This window comes from Astatotilapia calliptera, chromosome 17 (assembly GCF_900246225.1).
Source record: "Astatotilapia calliptera chromosome 17, fAstCal1.2, whole genome shotgun sequence".
Taxonomy (NCBI): Eukaryota; Metazoa; Chordata; class Actinopteri; order Cichliformes; family Cichlidae; genus Astatotilapia; species Astatotilapia calliptera.
Genome location: NC_039318.1, coordinates 21,685,726 through 21,704,344, shown reverse-complemented (window position 1 = coordinate 21,704,344; position 18,619 = coordinate 21,685,726). Strand labels below are relative to the sequence as shown.

The 18,619-nt window shown below is 41.7% G+C and overlaps 1 protein-coding gene across 6 annotated transcripts in view; it reads left to right on the top strand.

The window, feature by feature from the left end:
• dgki (diacylglycerol kinase, iota) overlaps nt 1-18,619 on the top strand; it is a 102,645-nt gene that overhangs the window by 74,881 nt on the left and 9,145 nt on the right. For 4 of the 6 annotated variants that reach the window (XM_026147876.1, XM_026147875.1, XM_026147879.1 and 1 more), the window contains exons 14-28: nt 4,224-4,349; nt 4,640-4,718; nt 5,047-5,102; nt 6,029-6,091; nt 8,360-8,433; nt 9,977-10,088; nt 10,161-10,247; nt 11,956-12,068; nt 12,867-12,929; nt 14,754-14,854; nt 15,538-15,617; nt 15,915-15,959; nt 16,384-16,453; nt 17,690-17,730; nt 17,848-17,972. In XM_026147876.1, coding sequence (XP_026003661.1) covers nt 4,224-4,349; nt 4,640-4,718; nt 5,047-5,102; nt 6,029-6,091; nt 8,360-8,433; nt 9,977-10,088; nt 10,161-10,247; nt 11,956-12,068; nt 12,867-12,929; nt 14,754-14,854; nt 15,538-15,617; nt 15,915-15,959; nt 16,384-16,453; nt 17,690-17,730; nt 17,848-17,972 — 1,235 coding nt within the window. The remainder of the gene's footprint in view (nt 1-4,223; nt 4,350-4,639; nt 4,719-5,046; nt 5,103-6,028; nt 6,092-8,359; nt 8,434-9,976; nt 10,089-10,160; nt 10,248-11,955; nt 12,069-12,866; nt 12,930-14,753; nt 14,855-15,537; nt 15,618-15,914; nt 15,960-16,383; nt 16,454-17,689; nt 17,731-17,847; nt 17,973-18,619) is intronic. The other 2 variants (XM_026147878.1, XM_026147877.1) reach the window with 2 other exon arrangements.

Sequence of the window (18,619 nt, the reverse complement as noted above, 5' to 3'; positions counted from 1 at the left end):
AAGAACACCATACCTACTGTGAAGCATGGGGGTGGAAACATCATGCTATGGGGCTGTTTTTCTGCCAAGGGGACAGGACGACTGATCCGTGTTAAGGACAGAATGAATGGGGCCATGTATCGTGAGATTTTGAGCCAAAACCTCCTTCCATCAGTGAGAACTTTGAAGATGAAACGAGGCTGGGTCTTCCAACATGACAATGATCCAAAACACACCGCCCGGGCAACAAAGGAGTGGCTCCGTAAGAAGCATTTGAAAGTCCTGGAGTGGCCTAGCCAGTCTCCAGACCTCAACCCCATAGAAAATCTGTGGCGGGAGTTGAAAGTCCGTGTTGCTCGGCGACAGCCCCAAAACATCACTGCTCTCGAGAAGATCTGCATGGAGGAATGGGCCAAAATACCAGCTACTGTGTGTGCAAACCTGGTAAAGGCCTATAGTAAACGTTTGACCTCTGTTATTGCCAACAAAGGTTATGTTACAAAGTATTGAGTTGTATTTTTGTTATTGACCAAATACTTATTTTCCACCCTGATTTACGAATAAATTCTTTTCAAATCCTACCATGTGGATTCATGGATTTTTTTTTCACATTCTGTCTCTCACAGTTGAAGTGTACCTCTGGTGCAAATTACTGACCTCTGTCATCATTTTAGGTGGGGGAACTTGCACAATCGGTGGCTGACTAAATACTTTTTTGCCCCACTGTATATGTGACAGTAAGGATGGACCTTGTAGTTCAGTATCACTGAGTGTAATGAACTGTGCCGTCTCAGCCCTGCACCGAGCTGAACGATGAAGCAAGGACACGCGAATGACTTCAGCAGCTCCGGATGGAGCAGCAGTGAAAGCAATGATAAAACATTCCCGATACGTACAGAGATACACGCTTGGAGCGAAGACGGCCCTGAGTGGAAATTCTTATCTGCCATGTGATTAATTAGTCTAATTGCTCTATCCTTTTTGTCCTCTATTTCATCAAGTATTTCTGACTGCAGGCATTTTATCCACTTTGTCTATTTCCATTTCCTCTCCATTCCTCTGAGTTCTCATTTCTTATCCTTTTTTTTAACTGTTGGTGCATCTCCTTTCCTTTCCTTTCCTTTCCTTTCCTTTCCTTTCCTTTCCTTTCCTTTCCTTGCCTTGCCCTCACTGCTCTTCTCCTTGCTCCATTCCTTGTTCTCACTCTTTCATCCTCTTTTCTTCCTTTGACTTTCCCTTTTGCGCTTTCTTTAGAGTTTTTTTTTTTTTTCATTTCCTACCTTTCCTCTTTTTCCCAACTTTCTCCAACTTCTTTTGTTTTCATTTAATTTTTCTTTCATTTTCTGGACCTTCCTTCTTCATCCTGCTGTCTTTCCTTTACTGCTGTTCCCTCTCCTTCTTGCTCCTTTCTTTCTTCTCGCCTCTTTTTCTTTCAGTCTATATTGAAAGATAAATAAAATATATCTATTTCCTGTCCTCTATATTGTCCTTGTCTTTCCATTCTCTACTTTCCTCATATTTTCTTCCCTTTTTATTTATTTCCCCCCCCATTTGCTGGACCTTCCCTCATCGTCTTGCTCTCTTCTCATTTAGTTTGCATTAGCTTTCTTTCCATTTCTTTCCACTTTTTTCTCTCCCCCTTCATTCTTCTCTTCTGTTTTGCTCATCTTTCCTCCTATCGCTTGTTTTTCCTTTCCTTCCCTTCCCTTCCCTTTCTCTCTCACCCTTATTTCTCCCTCTTCCTGCTATTTTATATTGCTTATGTCTCTTTCCTTCTTCTGTCCTGATCTCTCTCTCATTTCTCTGACACTCAGTTGTGTTACTCACCGCCGTATCTGTTCCACCTCTCGCTGCGTGAGTGTGACTGTCCCTGTGACTTGCTGTTTGAGTGTGAGCTCTCCTGCTGAGTGTGTGTCCTTGTTAGTACTTACATTGCGGGGACATAAATGGTGCGGACTTGTTTTGGACACACAAACGATCGTTTCCTCCATGCAAATGACTTGATTTGAGTGTTAATAACCTGTTGGGTCAAAGGTTAGGTTTTAGATTGTGTAGGTTTTGGTTAAATTAAGTTAATGTAAGTTGAAACCTGACTGTGTGTGTGTCAGCAGCTAAGAGGCCCTGCTGATGAGCGCTACTACCATCAGATTGTTTTCTCCTTATATGTGTGTGTGTTGTCTTTTGTCTTGTTTCCTTTATTTGTCCAAAAGGAGGGAGAAAATAAAAGCAAACGAAGACAGAAAACTGTACATGAGAGGGATCGACCTGCGGAGATTGTGAAATCCGTGGACGTGCATCATGTGGTTGTGTTTGATGCTCTTAAAGGTTATGGTTATAGTGGCAGTAATGAAACCTCAATCATCGCTCACTGAAATCCAATCATCGCATGCTGTTCCTGTCTGCTCCTCTCTTTTATTACTTAGTGTGTTTTCTTGCGCGTGGTGTTCTTGTTAGCAAGGAGATGAAAGAGGAATGGAGCGACAAGAAACAGCCTTAGCCTCTTCTTCAGTCTTCCACTGTCCACTTTCTCTCTCGTTCTTCTCTGCATCCCAGTCTGTTTTTAGCTGCTGTGCACATTCCTTAAATGTGATTCTCAAAATTTCTACTCCTTTTTTTTAATATATATATATATATTTTTTTTATTGCCTGAACTCAATGAGTAAAGCTGTGTGTATATCACAGCATTTAGACTGATTTACAAACAGCTAACAAATCCTCCAGAACTGGCAGTTCTTACAACATTCTTACAGTTCTTACAATTATTTGCTATTATTATTATTTATTTATTTTTTACTAGAAGTTACTCTTACATGGTGTTAACCAAACTCTAGCAGAATTAATTTTTACTGCAATATTTGATTTAGTTTTAGTCATAATTTAGACATCTAAATACTTTTAGTTTTATTCGACTTGTAGTTTTATTATTAAGATTATAGGAGCCAAATTCAAAAGTTGATTCATTGACTAAAGTGAAAAGGTTTGTTATGTCTTTACAGAGCAGAGGTGCTCCACAAGGTTTACAAAGTCTTATTTTGAAATCCTTCCAAGTGTTGTCGTTTTCATGAGAAACAGGGGAGCTGGTTGTACGGATGCCATTTGTCAGGTCTAACCTTCATTCTGATTGGATCATTTCCTAAATCGTCCCGCCTTTCTGCACAACTTAATTAGTTCTGATTGGATCTTATCTCTCTGAATATTTTGTTTATAGTTGTTGATGAAAGTGTCGCTATGTTTCATCAGTTTTCGTCCGTTAGTTTTCGTTTAGTTATTCTCATGTTTTGTGAGGGGGGGAAAAAACTGCGATGAAAATTATTGGTCAGTGAAATTAAGACTGAACCCTAGATGGTTTACCAATGACCCAGTGGGTTTTAAACTATCATGTTTGTATAGGTTCTCAGTCATCCAAGTCATAGTCGTCTTGAGAGATATTTAACCCCTAGTGGGACTTCTCCCCTTTGTTTGTTGACCTGCGACTGATCATGAGAGTTGTCACATGAGCCAAAGTGTGAACAAAGACTAGGGTCTTAAATCATCACCAGGGATTAAGGGTAAACCACTATGTGAGACATTGTGACCTATTGAGGTAACATGAAGCGGGGTGTGAGTGGGGGTTGAAGCACATGGGGAGGGATCTCTAGACTGCATTGCAGGTAGCTGATACCTGGTGTCGTACTGTAAAGTTTTATTTTTAGCTAAATGATATAAAAAAAACCACTTCCCTGAAAATGGCTCCACAATTTTTCATTCAGCACTGATGGGTCTTTACAGATGTGAAGGTCAACCCCTTCCATATGCTCTAATGCTCTCCCATATTGTCATGAATGCTGGATTCTGCCCTGTTATTAAAGAGGCTGGGCCTCTCTGATAGATCGAGCAGCTCTGAGGTCCTCTTTTTATACCCAGTTAAGTTTCCATTTAACCTAAAAGGTTATCAGATGCTTCACCGGGTCATTTTGTAGCAACCTACACAACCTTTACACAACCTTTCCAGCATTTTATTAATATTCATTGCTAGCATTCAGTTAAAAAGAAAATCTCACTTTATTAAACGTTTGCGTTACAACATGTCATCTTTGTCCTATTTTCACTTACTCAAATAGTTTAGATGTTCTGCAGTGTGTATTTATCCTCACTTTGCACAGATGCATATTAAATGTAACATTAAAACCCTTTTGCACGGATGACTGTGTAGATGTTGGGTAGTTAAATTTTCCTCTGTCTTGTGTTTGCTATCCTCCCTGCAGGGCTACACGGATGAACCAGTGTCCAAGGTTTTGTGTCATGTGGAGGACGGTTCGGTGGTGCAGCTGGACAGGTGGAACCTCTTAGTAGAAAAGAGCTCTGCCCAGCCAGAGGAGGGCACACAGAAGGTCAGTTTGTGCTGGAAGTTAGGATGTGTGCGTTCCATATTAGGTACACTGTTGGAATAAAGATAGGGCAGTTTTGGTGCTTTATTTTTCAGCCTCTGAGGTTTTTGCTTGTTAATATCTATACCGTGGGTTTAAAGAGTTGGGCTTTACCAAAAAGTGTGAATTTGGATGAGTATCAGTAGCTAAATGGTCAGAGTTTATGCTCAAAGAGGATGTGAGCTGTCTATGTGAATAAATTACATTATATTTATGCAAAGAGGCCCACTTCAGTGTTTTTCCTGCATCCTCAGCTGCCCTTGAACGTGTTCAACAACTACTTCAGCCTTGGCTTCGACGCGCACGTCACCCTGGAGTTCCACGAGTCCAGAGGTGTGTGAAAGCTATTTTAATATCAGTCTTTTTTTAAATTTTCACCTTGTGTCAACTCTATTCATGTTCCATTAGGTCCTCCTCTCCCTAGTTAATAGATCATTTTCTGCTTTTGTTAAAAAAAAGAAGAGAAAGATGAGCAGAATGAAAAATTTACAAAGGATACTGAATCAGATTCACACATTCAGGCATGCACAAATGAGTCAGTCTCTCCGTGTTACTCTGCACCGCTCTGCGTGAGTTTTCACATTTGTAATCCCACGGTCTTTGTCGCATCTTTAATGTATTCTCCTTCTTTCTCTCTGCCTCTCTAATTGTGTCTTTCCAGAGGCCAACCCAGAAAAGTTTAACAGTCGCTTCCGCAACAAGATGTTCTATGCAGGAGTGAGTGTCCCCGATGACTTTCTTTCTGCTCACACATCCACAGACACACAAACCTTTGGAGCCGAAACTCTTCCTCCCAGTCACTGTCTGTCTGACACACAGACACATGTTAGGATGAGCAGGAAGAAGTCTGGTTTAAATAAGCGAGAATGAGGTGCTGCAAAAAATCACTCAGAGTAAATACACATGGAGGCAAAGAGAATATCTCAGCTGTTTTTCAAAAGAAAGTAAAAGCTACAGAATGTAAAGAAACATCTGCTTTGACTTTATATCCCAAGCCTCTGTACACTGAGCAGATTTCAGGTGAAGTTGAACGAGGACCAGGCTGTACTTTTGAGCAGTACCAGGTTGTGCCACCTGACGGTGCAGGGAGTCAGTCTAGCGTTCACTCTGAGGGCCTTTACACACCAGCACGTAAAATCTGTGCAAATGTTTCATGAATTAAAACATTTTTCAGACTTATCTATTTTTAATGGAGCCATTCACATCGACCGCATACCTTCGCCAGATGATTTTTGGGTAATTTTCCTGTAATCCAGTAATTTTACTGATCTGTAGTGAGCCGAGGTCATAGCACGCTGTTTTGATCTTTGATCTATTGTTAATTAATCCAGCATTTTTCCAACTTCGTGCAGCTCTAGCTTCTGAACCTCCCCGATTGAAATAAAAATTCTTAAACAAGAATTTTTAAATTTGGAGCTATTTGGAATGAGCAAATTCTCTGTGAAGGATGTGAGTTGGAAGGGAGAAGTGATGGGTGGGAGTTGGAGCGGAAGCGTGTCACGGAGTTATCTCTTTTTAATGAGGGAAATGTAATGAACTGTAATTCTGTTTGATTGGGCCCCATTCTCTCTCTCTGTGTGTGTGTGTGTGTGTGTGTGTGTGTGTGTGTGTGTGTGTGTGTGTGTGTGTGTGTGTGTGTGCAGGCTGCGTTCTCAGATTTCCTCCAGAGGAGCTCCAGGGATTTGTCCAAGCACGTCAGAGTGGTGGTGAGTGTTAACACACTCTCTCCGTCTTCTCTCTCGCTCTCCGCCTGTATCGTTTTCTGTGTCGACATGTTTGGGCAGCAGGTCGGTGATTAAAATCCCGCCCTCTGCTTCTCTTTTAACGGCCGCCGTGCTGAAGTGTCCTTCATTAAAGTCTTACAAGAACCACCGCGCTGCTCATTCACTGACCCTGAACACTGACATCTACCCCAGGGTTAGCGCACCAACAGTTTTTTATTAACATTTCTAATGACGATTTCATTGGTTAATTGAAAAATTCCTTAAAAAAAGAAAAATGCCCAGAGATAAAATGAGCATATTTAAAGGGACAGTTCACCCCATCTCAGGGGTGATCCAGTATGTGGTGCAGAGCAGATTTCTGGTTTGTTGTCTCTCTCTTCATGTTAGCCCTGTGGTGGACTGGTGACCTGTCCAGAGTGCGCTGCGCCCTCTGCTCTGTGCTAACTGGAGCAGGCTTGGACGATATCAGCTGTAGGTTCAATTCAACATTAACATCTACAGAGGAATGCAGGAGAGGGGTACAACAGTATCTACAGCTATCTGTAAAGCATGGCAGAGGCTGTGTCTTGGTTGGGGGCTGTATTTTAGGCAGTAGTGTTGGATATCTTGGAAAATCTTATGGAATTAGGAATGCAGATAAGTACTATCAGATTTTGATCCAGCATGTAATGTCCACCCTGGACAGGCTGGCTTAATTTTTTTAGGTATGACATTGATCCCAAATACAATGTCAATGCAGTAAAATCATTCCTGGATGAAACACACAGTCATGGATTGGCCTCCCCGGAGCTCGGACCTCAACGTTACTGAAGCAGTGTGGGATCATCTACAGGCAGAAAAAACATCCAAAGACGAGCTTTGAATGTCTTTCAAGAAGTCCGGAGAACTATTCCTCAAGACTACTTAAAGAAAGTACAAGAAAGCAGCCCCAGAAAGTTCAGGCTGTGTTGAAGAATAAAGTTGCTTATATGAAATATTGATTTTCGATTGCCCTTATATTAGTAATTTGTCAATATTAGCTATTGATATATAGGTATTGTCTCTTGTGATGGCTGATTAACTATAACTAAAAAAGTAAAAAAGAAATGAAAGAAACACCCTTCAGCCTTGTTATGAGTGTTGATGTTGCAAAGTTTGTCCACCAGAGGGCGCCCTGCAAATTTCCTGTTGGGAACTCATATGTGTGAAATAGCACATCTGATTGATTTGACTTGATTTGGTGGTGAACGGTCCCTTTGATTTTTTTTCCCAGTTAACAAACCCTGTAACTATCTTGGACTGAGTAGAACATAACTAAATTACAGGATTGTTTACTGTGTCTTCAGCGTCAGTGATGCCCCGAGAGCAGCATCTGTTGAAATTTCATGCCAGAGCAGCAAAACACAAACAGTTTTTTGATCGTCTCGGAACATTTTCCGACTTCCCTACTCTGATGCTGACTCTCATCCTCAAGCTTCTTGTTTCCTGCTGCTTTGGATAATAAATATATCCCGTCATTCAAAGAAAGAAAGAAAAAAAGACTCAATCGTTTCCTTAAAACAATCTTGGCGCTGCAGTTTTGAACAAATATTAGTAACACAGGAGGAAAAACTGTTTGTTTGGGATTGTTTTCAGCTGCTAATTTGTTGTTGCTGTGAGTATTTATAGCAGCATCAGCAGATTTACAGTGCCCTCGTTCATTGTAATGCAGGAACTTGTTAGAGGTGTTAACGCTGATGTGTTTTATATAGTTTCTGTGAGAATAATGGAGCTGTGTGGCACAGAGGAATGAGCTCAAGCTTCGGATGCGCAGCGCTGAGGCTTTCTGTTGGTTTTGGTCTTTTCCTTGGATTTATTTATAGAAGCATATTGAATTTGACTGGACTTATCCTTTAATTATGCTTTGATTTAGAAACTTTCCTGGTGGAAAATAGATAATTGAATATGAAAAATCTGACCCAGAAATGGTTTGTACATTTAGAAAATGGCACATCTTACGTGGTTGCAGCAATAAATCATTAACGGCATCCTGCAGGGAGCTGAGTGTGGCGTGACCCTTGACCTGATTAATCAGAACGTGGGGGCGGGTTGGACCGAGAGTGAGGACAGTGAAACTGAGAGTAAAAGCTGAGAACGGCGAGCGACGCTTGAAATGACATTTAAAAGCAAAACAAACGTTCTGAGAGTGAAAATAAGTTGTTATACTGCAAATATGTGGCGCACATTCTGTGAAACGTTGGCTCAATGTTTCTCTTTCCATGTGTTTCACAGTGTGATGGCACAGATCTCACTCCCAAGATCCAGGAGCTGAAGTTCCAGTGCATAGTGTTTCTAAACATTCCCAGGTAGGTGATCATGGAGTGGCCACGATGGCGCAAATCGATGGTTCCCAGGAATTTCTTGACCTGAACTTAGTCAGGCACTGTCTAGGTTTCTGAATATTATTGATTAGCTTCATAGCTTCAAATTCAAATTCAAATTTTATTTGTCACGTACACAGTCATACACAGTACGATATGTAGTGAAATGCTTGGACAACTGCTCGTGACCTAAAGGAAACAAAAAAGGAAAAGGCTATGAATAAGATAGGAAATAAATATGAAAAATTAAAAAGGGTAAATTTAACTAGGAAGGAATAAAATATAAATTAAGGTTAAAAATGAAATAACTGTACAACACAAATTAGAATGAAGGGTAAATGGCTTCAACACAAAGGGGTGGGGGTGTAATGGTGTGGAGGATTTTTTCCATTCTTTGTGACCCTTATTAGCCTACCCAAGTCTTGTTGCTGACCACGCTGATTCCTACTCATCCTCCGATGGTTGCTTCCAGCAGGATGACACATGGTGTCAAACTGGTTTATTGAACCTGCACACAGATGGACTCCACAGTCCCATCTCAGTCCAACAGAGCACCTTTAGTAGTGGTGGAACAGGAAATTCTCATCATGGATGTGCAGTCCACAAATGTGGAGCAACTGTGTGATGCTATCATGCCAACATGGATGTTTCCAGGACGTTGTTGAGTCTGTGGCATGAAGAATTAAGGCAGCTAAAGCTGTGACATAGATGTGTTGTGTCTTTGAACATCTGTGAGGGGGCGGTACTTATTTTCCCGTCACTCAGTGCTGCTGCAGTGTCAGTTCTGTCTCGATGCCTTTTGTGAACCAGACAGATTTGAGAGCTTTTCCTTCCCAGCAGAGGTCTGGCTATTTTCTTTTTTTCGAAGAAATTCACGGCGGACAGACTCCGAGCGTCATCAGTCAGTCATTGGTGAATTTAGTAGCAGTTTTGTGATCTGTGGCTCAGTCAGTCTTTTTGAAAACAGTGTTGCTGTGTTGCTTCTTTGTGAATTTCTTGGTATTTGCTCTGCTAAGAATAAATAAAAACCAAAGAAAAAAAGTTCACTGTTATTGAAAAACGTGTAAATAATGGGGCATCTGTAAGTTTTAATTTCTGTCTAACAATTCAGTGTGTGACAAAGCATGTTAAATAGCATCTAGAAAACTGTGAGACACCACAACTCTCTTGTGACTACCTGACTAATTAAATTCTTGAAGTGGGCTGAAGGTAGAGGCAGGAGGTGTAATTCAGGTTTTATGCTCGCTGAAGCTGTTGACTTCAGTCCTCCCACGCAGCCTGGAGTTAAAATACTCCTCAGTCAATAAAAACAAATTTCATACCTGTTCGGTCAGAGGAAAGTCTGCGCCGTCACTGGAGAAAGATGAATCAGCCAGAAAAGCACCTGATTTGATATTTGAGTTTAACCTTTGCTAAAAAACATCAGCAGTGAGCGTGTCATCAACAGGACGCCACAGGGGGAGCCCAAATGACATTTAAGGTGTTTTTGAGACTCTGTTGTTGCATGATTGTGTTAACACGTGTGCAGATACTGTGCCGGCACCATGCCATGGGGAAACACGGGAGACCATCGAGACTTTGAACCTCAGCGGCATGACGACGGCTGCATCGAGGTTATCGGCTTCACCATGGCCTCGCTGGTAAGAATTTCAAAAAAGAAGCAGCGCAACGAAGAGAAAACCACATCTGAAAACGTCTCTGTTGTCCACTAGGCAGCGCTGCAGGTTGGAGGTCACGGAGAGAGACTTCACCAGTGCAGAGAGGTCATCCTCACTACCTACAAGACTGTACCTGTTCAGGTAATATTAGAGTGACAGAGTGTAATATAAAAACCTCATACCTGCAGGATTCAAAGCAAGAGCAGCTAGAGAATAATCAGAGTATAAGAAAACAACAAACACGTAGAATTCCTCAGAATAAACACAAACTGTTGTAGTAAATGTACAGTTTTATTTAGGAGTGTCTAACATAAGGCCCGGGGGCCAGAATCGACCCAGCAAATACTCCAATCTGGCCCACTGGACAGCTTTGGAAAATGTGAAGAAGTTTTACGGCTTTTCCTTTTGATAAAGACCCTTCACCACCAAAACTGTTTATGCTGCATTAAAGTAATTAAGTAATAGATAAACAATTAAATTTAATATACCTAGTTTAGCTTGTATTAAAAACATTAATTAATAAAAACTTTGAAATTGAAATGGTACGTGACAGCAAACTTTAGGTCCGTGCTTCTAAGACTTCCTCTGGTACAAAAACCTGGATAAAGTTCCCACTTCCCCATCTCACATGTTTAATTGATCAGTAACAATTAAAAACAATTGACTTCAGGTGAAATTAATTTCAGCACAGTCAGTCCTGTTTCCCAGCATGAAGATCAACCTTTTTAAATTCCGTATGTTTCTGGTGATGCACCTCACAGTTTGACAAACCTTTGAGATGACTGACTGATTTTTAATTTTTCTCTCTTAAATATTTGATTCAATTCTTCGTTTAGCTCTGAGTAACTCTGCAGGGGACAATATTTCATTATTCATTCTTTATTTCATTATTATTTAATCATATCTATTAATGATATTTAAAACGTAACTATAGTGCTGGCTGTAATATAAACAGAGAAGCAACAACGTTGAGAAACAAGAAAAGGGTTAAACAGTTTTTCTCAGATGGGTACATGAGAACCTCTCGGGGTAGTGTAGAGTACTGCATTGTTTAAAGTAACAGTCATGCAGAAATGATGAAGTCATTCAGCTGCAGTAAATGCAATGAGAAGTGCGAGTGTATTAAAATTGGCTATATATTTAATTTTATTTGTGATATTTAATGACAAACAGACAAAAGTGAGCCAGATGTTTGTGTGCGGCCTCTTTTCTGCAGTGACTCTGATCAAAAGCTCAGATAGGAGACAGAGATGAGAGCTGTTAAAACCCTCTGTTTGTGATGAGCAGGGGCTCAGTGTGAGATAAAGAAGGATTATTTTGAGCTGAATCGTGCAATGCCGCTCTAGTAGAGTCCGCTATACTGTGCTGCGGTTTGTGAGATTTATTTAACCTGACATTTCTTTTTATCAGGCCAGGTCAAATAAACATTACACAAGCTATTACTAAATTGAAGACGGCTCAAAACATCTCCAAGAGCCCAACCAAACCTTCAAACAATCTGTTTTGGGTAAAATGACCCCAATAATGACCATTTAAAAAAAGAAAAAGAAGGTTGAGCTCATATAAAGTCATCAGGGAAGTGTTTACTGAGGTCACAGAGCAAGTGAGTTGAGGGCCGTTTTCATTTTATAGAAGTGGAGGTCTCTTTCCAAACAAGAGTCACCCTCTGCTGGTCCTTAGAAAGAATGCAGGTTTAAGACGTCCGTCTTTTAAACTGTTTGTGAGTGCAAGTAGCTTCTTGGCTGGTTTTCGGATTTATATGCTGCTGATGTAAGCCTAAAAGAAGCAAATACTATGAAGTCATTGGTTTGACTTTTAAAACATGACCTCAGCGTGTCTTTCTGTTCAGGTGGACGGCGAGCCATGCCGACTGGCTCCATCCACTCTCCGCATCTCTCTTCGAAATCAGGCCAACATGGTCCAGAAGAGCAAGAGACGCACCTCTGTGCCCCTGCTCAACGAGTGAGTCACACACACACGTGCGCGCTCGTACAGATGGAGGATCTAGGCCAGCAGCGTTGTAAAAAATCTGAATGAGTCACACAGTCTGTTTAGCAGGAGCTGACATTCACTCGTCAGTCTCCCACATCTCCGTACAGCACGCCAGACCAAGTCAAAGGAGGGACGTGTAATCAAATTAATCCAAACAAGAGCATGGGTGACACGCTGACACGTGACACTGGCAGTTTCCTGTGAACAGGAGATGCTTATTGATCTGTTTCAGGAGTGGCAGTGCTGCCTTGTGATTTCCTCCTGCACAAAGAGAATCACGAGACTACTAACCCTCCTCCATCCCCGTAGCACTAATATCTCTTCATGTATATCTCTGTCTTTATCTGTGTGTATTTTAAACCGTGTCAGCTACAGTAACTGTGTGCATGTGAGAGCAGGAAGAATAGAGGGTGATGACTTTCTGTAGCAGAACTTATCGACTGTCTGTACTGCTACTGTGCTATCAATGTTTGTCCACTTACCTCTGGGCTTTTCTCCGTCTGTTCCTCCTGTTCTTCTTCTTCTTCTACTTCTTCTTTTGTCTTCCTTCATATTCACTTCTTCATTCCTCCAACACACACGCCGGTGTGATCTTTAATTATTTCTTTTCTTTTCTTTACCTTGTCTCCTTCCCCTCCTCTTTTTTTCATTTCCTTTCCCCTCCTCGTCATTTTCTCTTTTTCCACCCCTCATCTCCCCCCGTCATACGTTCCTCCTCTCTTCTGTGTGTGTGTGTGTGTGTGTGTGTGCGCGTGTGTACGGCCGTAGTATTCAGAAGGTGTGTGCAGCTGATCTGCGCCGCCTCTCTGCTCCCCCCGACTCCTTCTCTGTGTAAGTACCTGAGCCCTCTGTGACCGGATGGATGGATGTTTGTGTCCGTGTGAGTAAATGTGTTGACAGCGTTGTGTCTTTATTGATCCATCAGGCTTTGACCAATATTTGACATGACAAAATCAGCAGTTGGCATCTTCCCAGCTTTTTGTGGTCAGTTATGATGATTTTAATGATAGCAAATTATAAAATATTTGACTTTATTTGTTCATTTAACAGTTTTTATTTGTAGTATTGGAGGTGGTGCTCAGTCAAAGCTTTGGCTACTGAACAAAAGGATGAAGCAGAAAAGCTGCGACCCATTTTAAAATGAGAAAATCCCACGGGCCCCACCCAATCTTAAGTCCTCACCCTAATCATGATACAAGAGAAAGTGATATTTCCTTGAAAGTTGTGTTTAAAAAAAGCCTTAATAGCAATCGCACTGATGAAGAAACGTAAATGTCCAACCAGGCCTTTCAAACATGACACGCTCTTTAACCTGCAAACACTTTAGTACAAACTCACGGGTAATGACCGGTACATTCACCACGAGTGAGCCTCCTGCATGCTGAACTCAGGCAGTACCCTCACCTGAACCAAGCAGAGTATTTCCAGGAGCGAGGAAGAGTCTGACGTGGGCTGTCTCCTGCTGCATGTTTAATGCGAGGAAGGGCAAATCAGGACAAAGTCCCAACATTGAAAGAGGCTCTGCATTAGGATTCCCAACTCATTTAAAGTGGCGCTTTTTGGGTTTTTAGGTGCAGGCACCTCATAGAGAGGAGACGGTTATCCAAGGACACCCTGACTAATGTTCCTCTGTGCTCGTTAGCAGCGGTGGCTAATCAGAAAGACAGCAACCTGTGAGACGTAACAGACAGGAGTCGTAATGTCCTTATTTTATAAGCCCAGATTTTTCCTGTTGGACGTGTTGGCTGTGAGGGTCCATGAACCCCATTTTGAGAACCCCAGATTTGAAATGCTCAAATAGCTGTATTGGTCAAACCCTGCTGTGTCGTGCTGGCTGTTGGTGTTTGTGTTACACAGGCTGGAAGAGAGCGGCAGAGAGAGAAAGAGCGCGTGGCAGCATGCAGATAAAAGCCTGTCCACTCCTCAGTGTGCTTCTGTCTTTTGTCTTAATGTTTCCCTCGCTGTAGTCCCTTTACCTTTACCTGAACCGAGCCTCTCGCTTGACGTCCAGACCCTGTAAAGTGTCTTAATGTTGTGCTCTGAGTAACAAGAGTCATGTAACTGTTGTAATTTCAAACGCTTTCTGTCCCTTTGCAGGTAAGATTATTGAGTTAGAGCTTTTGAGGCTCTGTGGACGTATGATTCTCAAACACCTGTGCAGATGTCTTTTATATGTCAGAGCTCATAGATCTGTTTTCACATGAACGAAAGAAGACAGAGGAGGAATTAAATATCAGGTAAAAGCAGCTGAGCTGAACTCCACTGTGCTGCTTACTGCTGAAATATTTATTCAATTCCAGTGTTTTGGTCTGTCCAGCCTTCGTCAGGTACGTGGGCAGCATCTCAGCATGAGATCACTTTCACTGAAAGTCAGACGGACCAAAACATCGTCAATAATGAAGTGCAGGAGTTCAGCTCAGTTGTTTGTTTGTTTTTACGTAGTTTTCTCCTCTGATCGAGCTGCCACTCATTCAGGTGTGCAGACACTCAGTTATATTTATATTTAAATAAAAGCTCAGATCTGTTTTGCGTTGTGTCCAGTTGTGTCTGTGCGTGCATGTATGCATCTGTATGCCTTTCTCATTGTCTGCTCGGGCATGTCTGATCTGTGCGTGTGTGCATGTACATGCACGTGTGTGTGTGTGCTTTTTCCAGTCCTCACGCAGTTCCAGATCGTCTGCGTCTTCGAGTGAACCGGATCAGCCTCCAGGAGTACGACAGGCTGCAGTATGACAAGGAGCGGCTACGAGACATATGTAAGGCTCTCTGTGTCTCTTAAATTAAAAAAGAAATCAGCTTTAATCTGACTTTTTGTATAAATTGTGGGTCACCAGCTGCAGAATTTTGTAGCTCATTTGTTTTTAGCCAAACCAACTTTATGACACACATATAGCTAGCAGATACCTGCTAACCTGTTTGTTATTGCTAAGAATTCCACTAAGGCTGAATTACATCTTAAGACTAAATTAGCGTAAGTACTGTAAGTCACACTGTTTGTCAAATAAACCATTAAAAATAAATTCCAAAAGGCAGCAACAGGATACACGAAACATAACTTTAAGCTTTACAACGAGCAAATGGATGAGTTTTGGTTATGAAGGAGGAAACTTTCCATACAGGCTGGTTTTGTACCATGACACATGACAAAAAACACATGACAAAAAAAAATATGTTTTAGTGGTTTATAAAGTAACAAACCTTTGACTCATGTGACAGACAAATAAAACTAGTATTTTGGACCCGACTGTGTCCAACATTTACGTTTCTGCAGCCTGGCACCACGTTTTCATATTTAAACATATTTCTGAAGATTTCTAGTGCAGAAAAAAAATTTTCTTAGTGTAGGTGATCAGCTGTGGATACCATGTGTTGATAAATCTTTACTATAATTACCCTAAAGCTCTAACATGTGTCTGTGTTTTGTTTTGTTTTTTCTCAGCCATCCCTGTTGGCATAGTGGTGGTGAGGGGGGACTGTGACCTGGAGACCTGCAGACTTTATATTGACAGATTACAAGAGGCAAGTCTCTAGCTTTACCACCATCATCATTATCACTTTAATTGCCTCCCTTGTTCTCCTTTTCTCCTGTTTCCTCCTCTTCATCATTATTTCATGATCCACGCAGCAGCGTCGCTGCTCCTTTCTCAGTTATTTATAGATGGATGAATGACCGGCACTGCCAGGAACGCAGAGGTGCTCTTTAGCTGTCTGTCTCATGTGACTGAATGTAAAATGTGTAGAAGCTGTTGATGTTTTTTGTGTAAATGCTTCTGGCTCTTTGTTAACCTTGAAACCTGTCTGCTGTGTGCTTGCTAGGATTTACACCAGGCACCATCTACTGGCCACAGAGTGCACTACCAGGTATATGACTTTGGGGTGTCTTTCTGTGAGGGTTGAGAAACACTGAAACATTTGGACAGTCATCTAAGAGTTTAACATTTTTAGGTGGCTGGCAGCCCATAAGCATTTGGCTAAATAATAGCTAAATAATATAAACTAACTTTATCTGTTACAGGCTGGCACCCACTCTCAAATCCTTGTAGTAACCCTTAGAGTGGTAAAATCCCTAAAAACAACAAAAGATATGCACTACATGCTGTCTTATTGTCTTGCTCATCTCTGCCACGCTACAAAACACTCGTAAACAGCACTTTTGTCTTTCTCACGTGTTCTGTCTTTTGCTTCGTCCTTACTCTGATTAATCTCCTGATTGAACCCTGTTACATTCAGTTCATTGTTCAATAAAAAATGGCGACGATCACAACATTTGTCTCTTTGCCTCCAGGATGAAAGCAGAGGTGTCCCCCGGACCAGTTCAACCAGCAGACTGTCTCCCAACTGGAGCTTCTTGGATTGTGAGTGACTGAAACACCTTAAACTGGATCAGAGTCCTTCTAGAAGGATCTCGGTAACATCTTCATGCACCTGTTGTGGCAGTTAATTAAATTAAGTTTAATTTTAGTGGTCCCCAAAACACAAAAACTGCATGTATAGGGTCACCAGCTTGCAGACTTTGACTCAAAGCATTTTAAAACCTTACTTTTTCTTCCCTCCTTGAGAGTTAAATTTCTACTAAGATGCTGTTACAGAATTATTTATGTCTGTAAACCGTACACATAGCTTCTTAAAGCCTTCAACTAGTCACCAAACTAGTCAGTTATCCATCACATCCTTTAGTAAAGTGTCAAACACAGTAATGTATTCAGACTCCAGTCCTGAAAGTAGGGTAAAGTTTATTTATTTTGTGCTTTTTAAGAACAAAGGTCACAAATTCCTTCAAAAGCTGCTTGTATTGGCTCACTTGACACAAGAGGGCGCCACAGCAGGTGATACAACAATTAAGATTATGAGCTCTAAGAGCCGTGCTTAGAGAGTGCTTTGTAGTGAATCAGAAGAGTCGACTCCCATTGAGCGAGAGCCGGTTCCTCACTTAATTTCCTTTCGCTGCTCAGCTCTCACACAGTGGCTCAGCTATGGTCCAATCCCTCCATAATGCGGCCAATCACATGCAAGGATGTAGCATAACATCATTATGTGAAAACAGAGAGGGTGAGAGACGCGACAGTGAAGTGGAGCGTGTGTCTGTCCTCTCAGTAAGTGAGTGAGACAGTAGACAGCGGGGAGGTGGGCTGTGTGAGTGCATCGCAAAAACACATAAATGTGCCTGACACCCGTAAACGAAGCAGCATCTGGCTGCAGTTTAAAGACTTTTTAGTCTCCGTCTCAACTTTGTCTTGGTCTCCACCTGGTCTGTCTTGGTATTATCTTGGTCTTGGTTTAGGCGGTCTTGACTACAAGTCTAGTATTAGTTGATCCCAGGCTGAATGTGTAATGTTTGCTAACTTGCAAAGAATTCCCACAGGGGGGCGTCAAAAGTTTCAAAAGCCACAAGTAGCACAAAAAAGGTTTATTATTATTGTCTTGGACTTGAGTTATAAACTAAATTTATAACTCGATAAAAATGAAAGTCGTTGAAGCTTTTTCTAAAATCATAAAAGATTATTTGGGTATCATAAAACCCTGCAGAGATTTTGATGAATGCAGCTTTACAGACGTTTTATGTCGCGTAACTGCGTGTTCCTTCTCTGCAGCCACGTCAGCCGACCGCTTCTATCGCATCGACAAGGCTCAGGTATTTTTGACTCTCCTGCTGCTTCAGAATTCACAAAGCTTGTTTCCAGGTGCATTTTCTTCCTCACGTTCCTTCTTTCTTTCCTGGTTCTCTGGGGGTTTGGGGGTTTTGTTTTAGGAGCATCTGCATTTCGTGACAGAAATCTGTCAGGATGAAGTGTTCATCCTGGACCACGAAGCTCCAGTGGTGAGCCAGGGCTCGTCCGCGGGGATGCCTGATCTGGTGGTGGAGCCCACTGCCGGGTAAGTCAGCAGATAGAGGTGACTCACTGAGGTCAGGAGCCTCTTCTGTACGGTGGTCATTCATGCACCTCAATTAAATAAATATATGAATGACATGAACAATTATTAAGCAATGTTTGCATGCGTTTTTACACCTGGTGTGATCAGAAAAACGTAGCAGGTGAGAATTATGTCATGTTTTCCCAGATACATATTGAATTAAAAAAAGGAAATTTAGGAGACACCATCTGTTTGTTTGTTTTTTGTTTGTTTGTTTGTTTGTTGTTTGAAGATATCTGAACCAGAAAACTCCATGCACGCACTTTGTGGAGAAGTTTTCTCCCTCCCAAGTGTTTTGGAGTGCAGTGCTCGAGCCTCTAGGATCATCTTCTGTCTTGGTCTTCAGAGCTGTTCAGTCAGTGAGCAGCTGAATGCAGGCAGAGTTTAGCATCTATTCTCTGACCTGCTAATAGAAAAATGGGCAGTGAAGAGTGACTATCCCTTGGAGGTGGATGCTGAGGTGGATGGGTTCAAACGGCAGAACTGACATTGCGTGATGCGAGTGAATCGTGTCATTGTATATGATGCAGCCGGCACGGCCCTGTGCATTTTATCTGCTCCCCTCACCTCTGGACAGAGTAGACAAAAGAAGGATTACAGAGAAAACT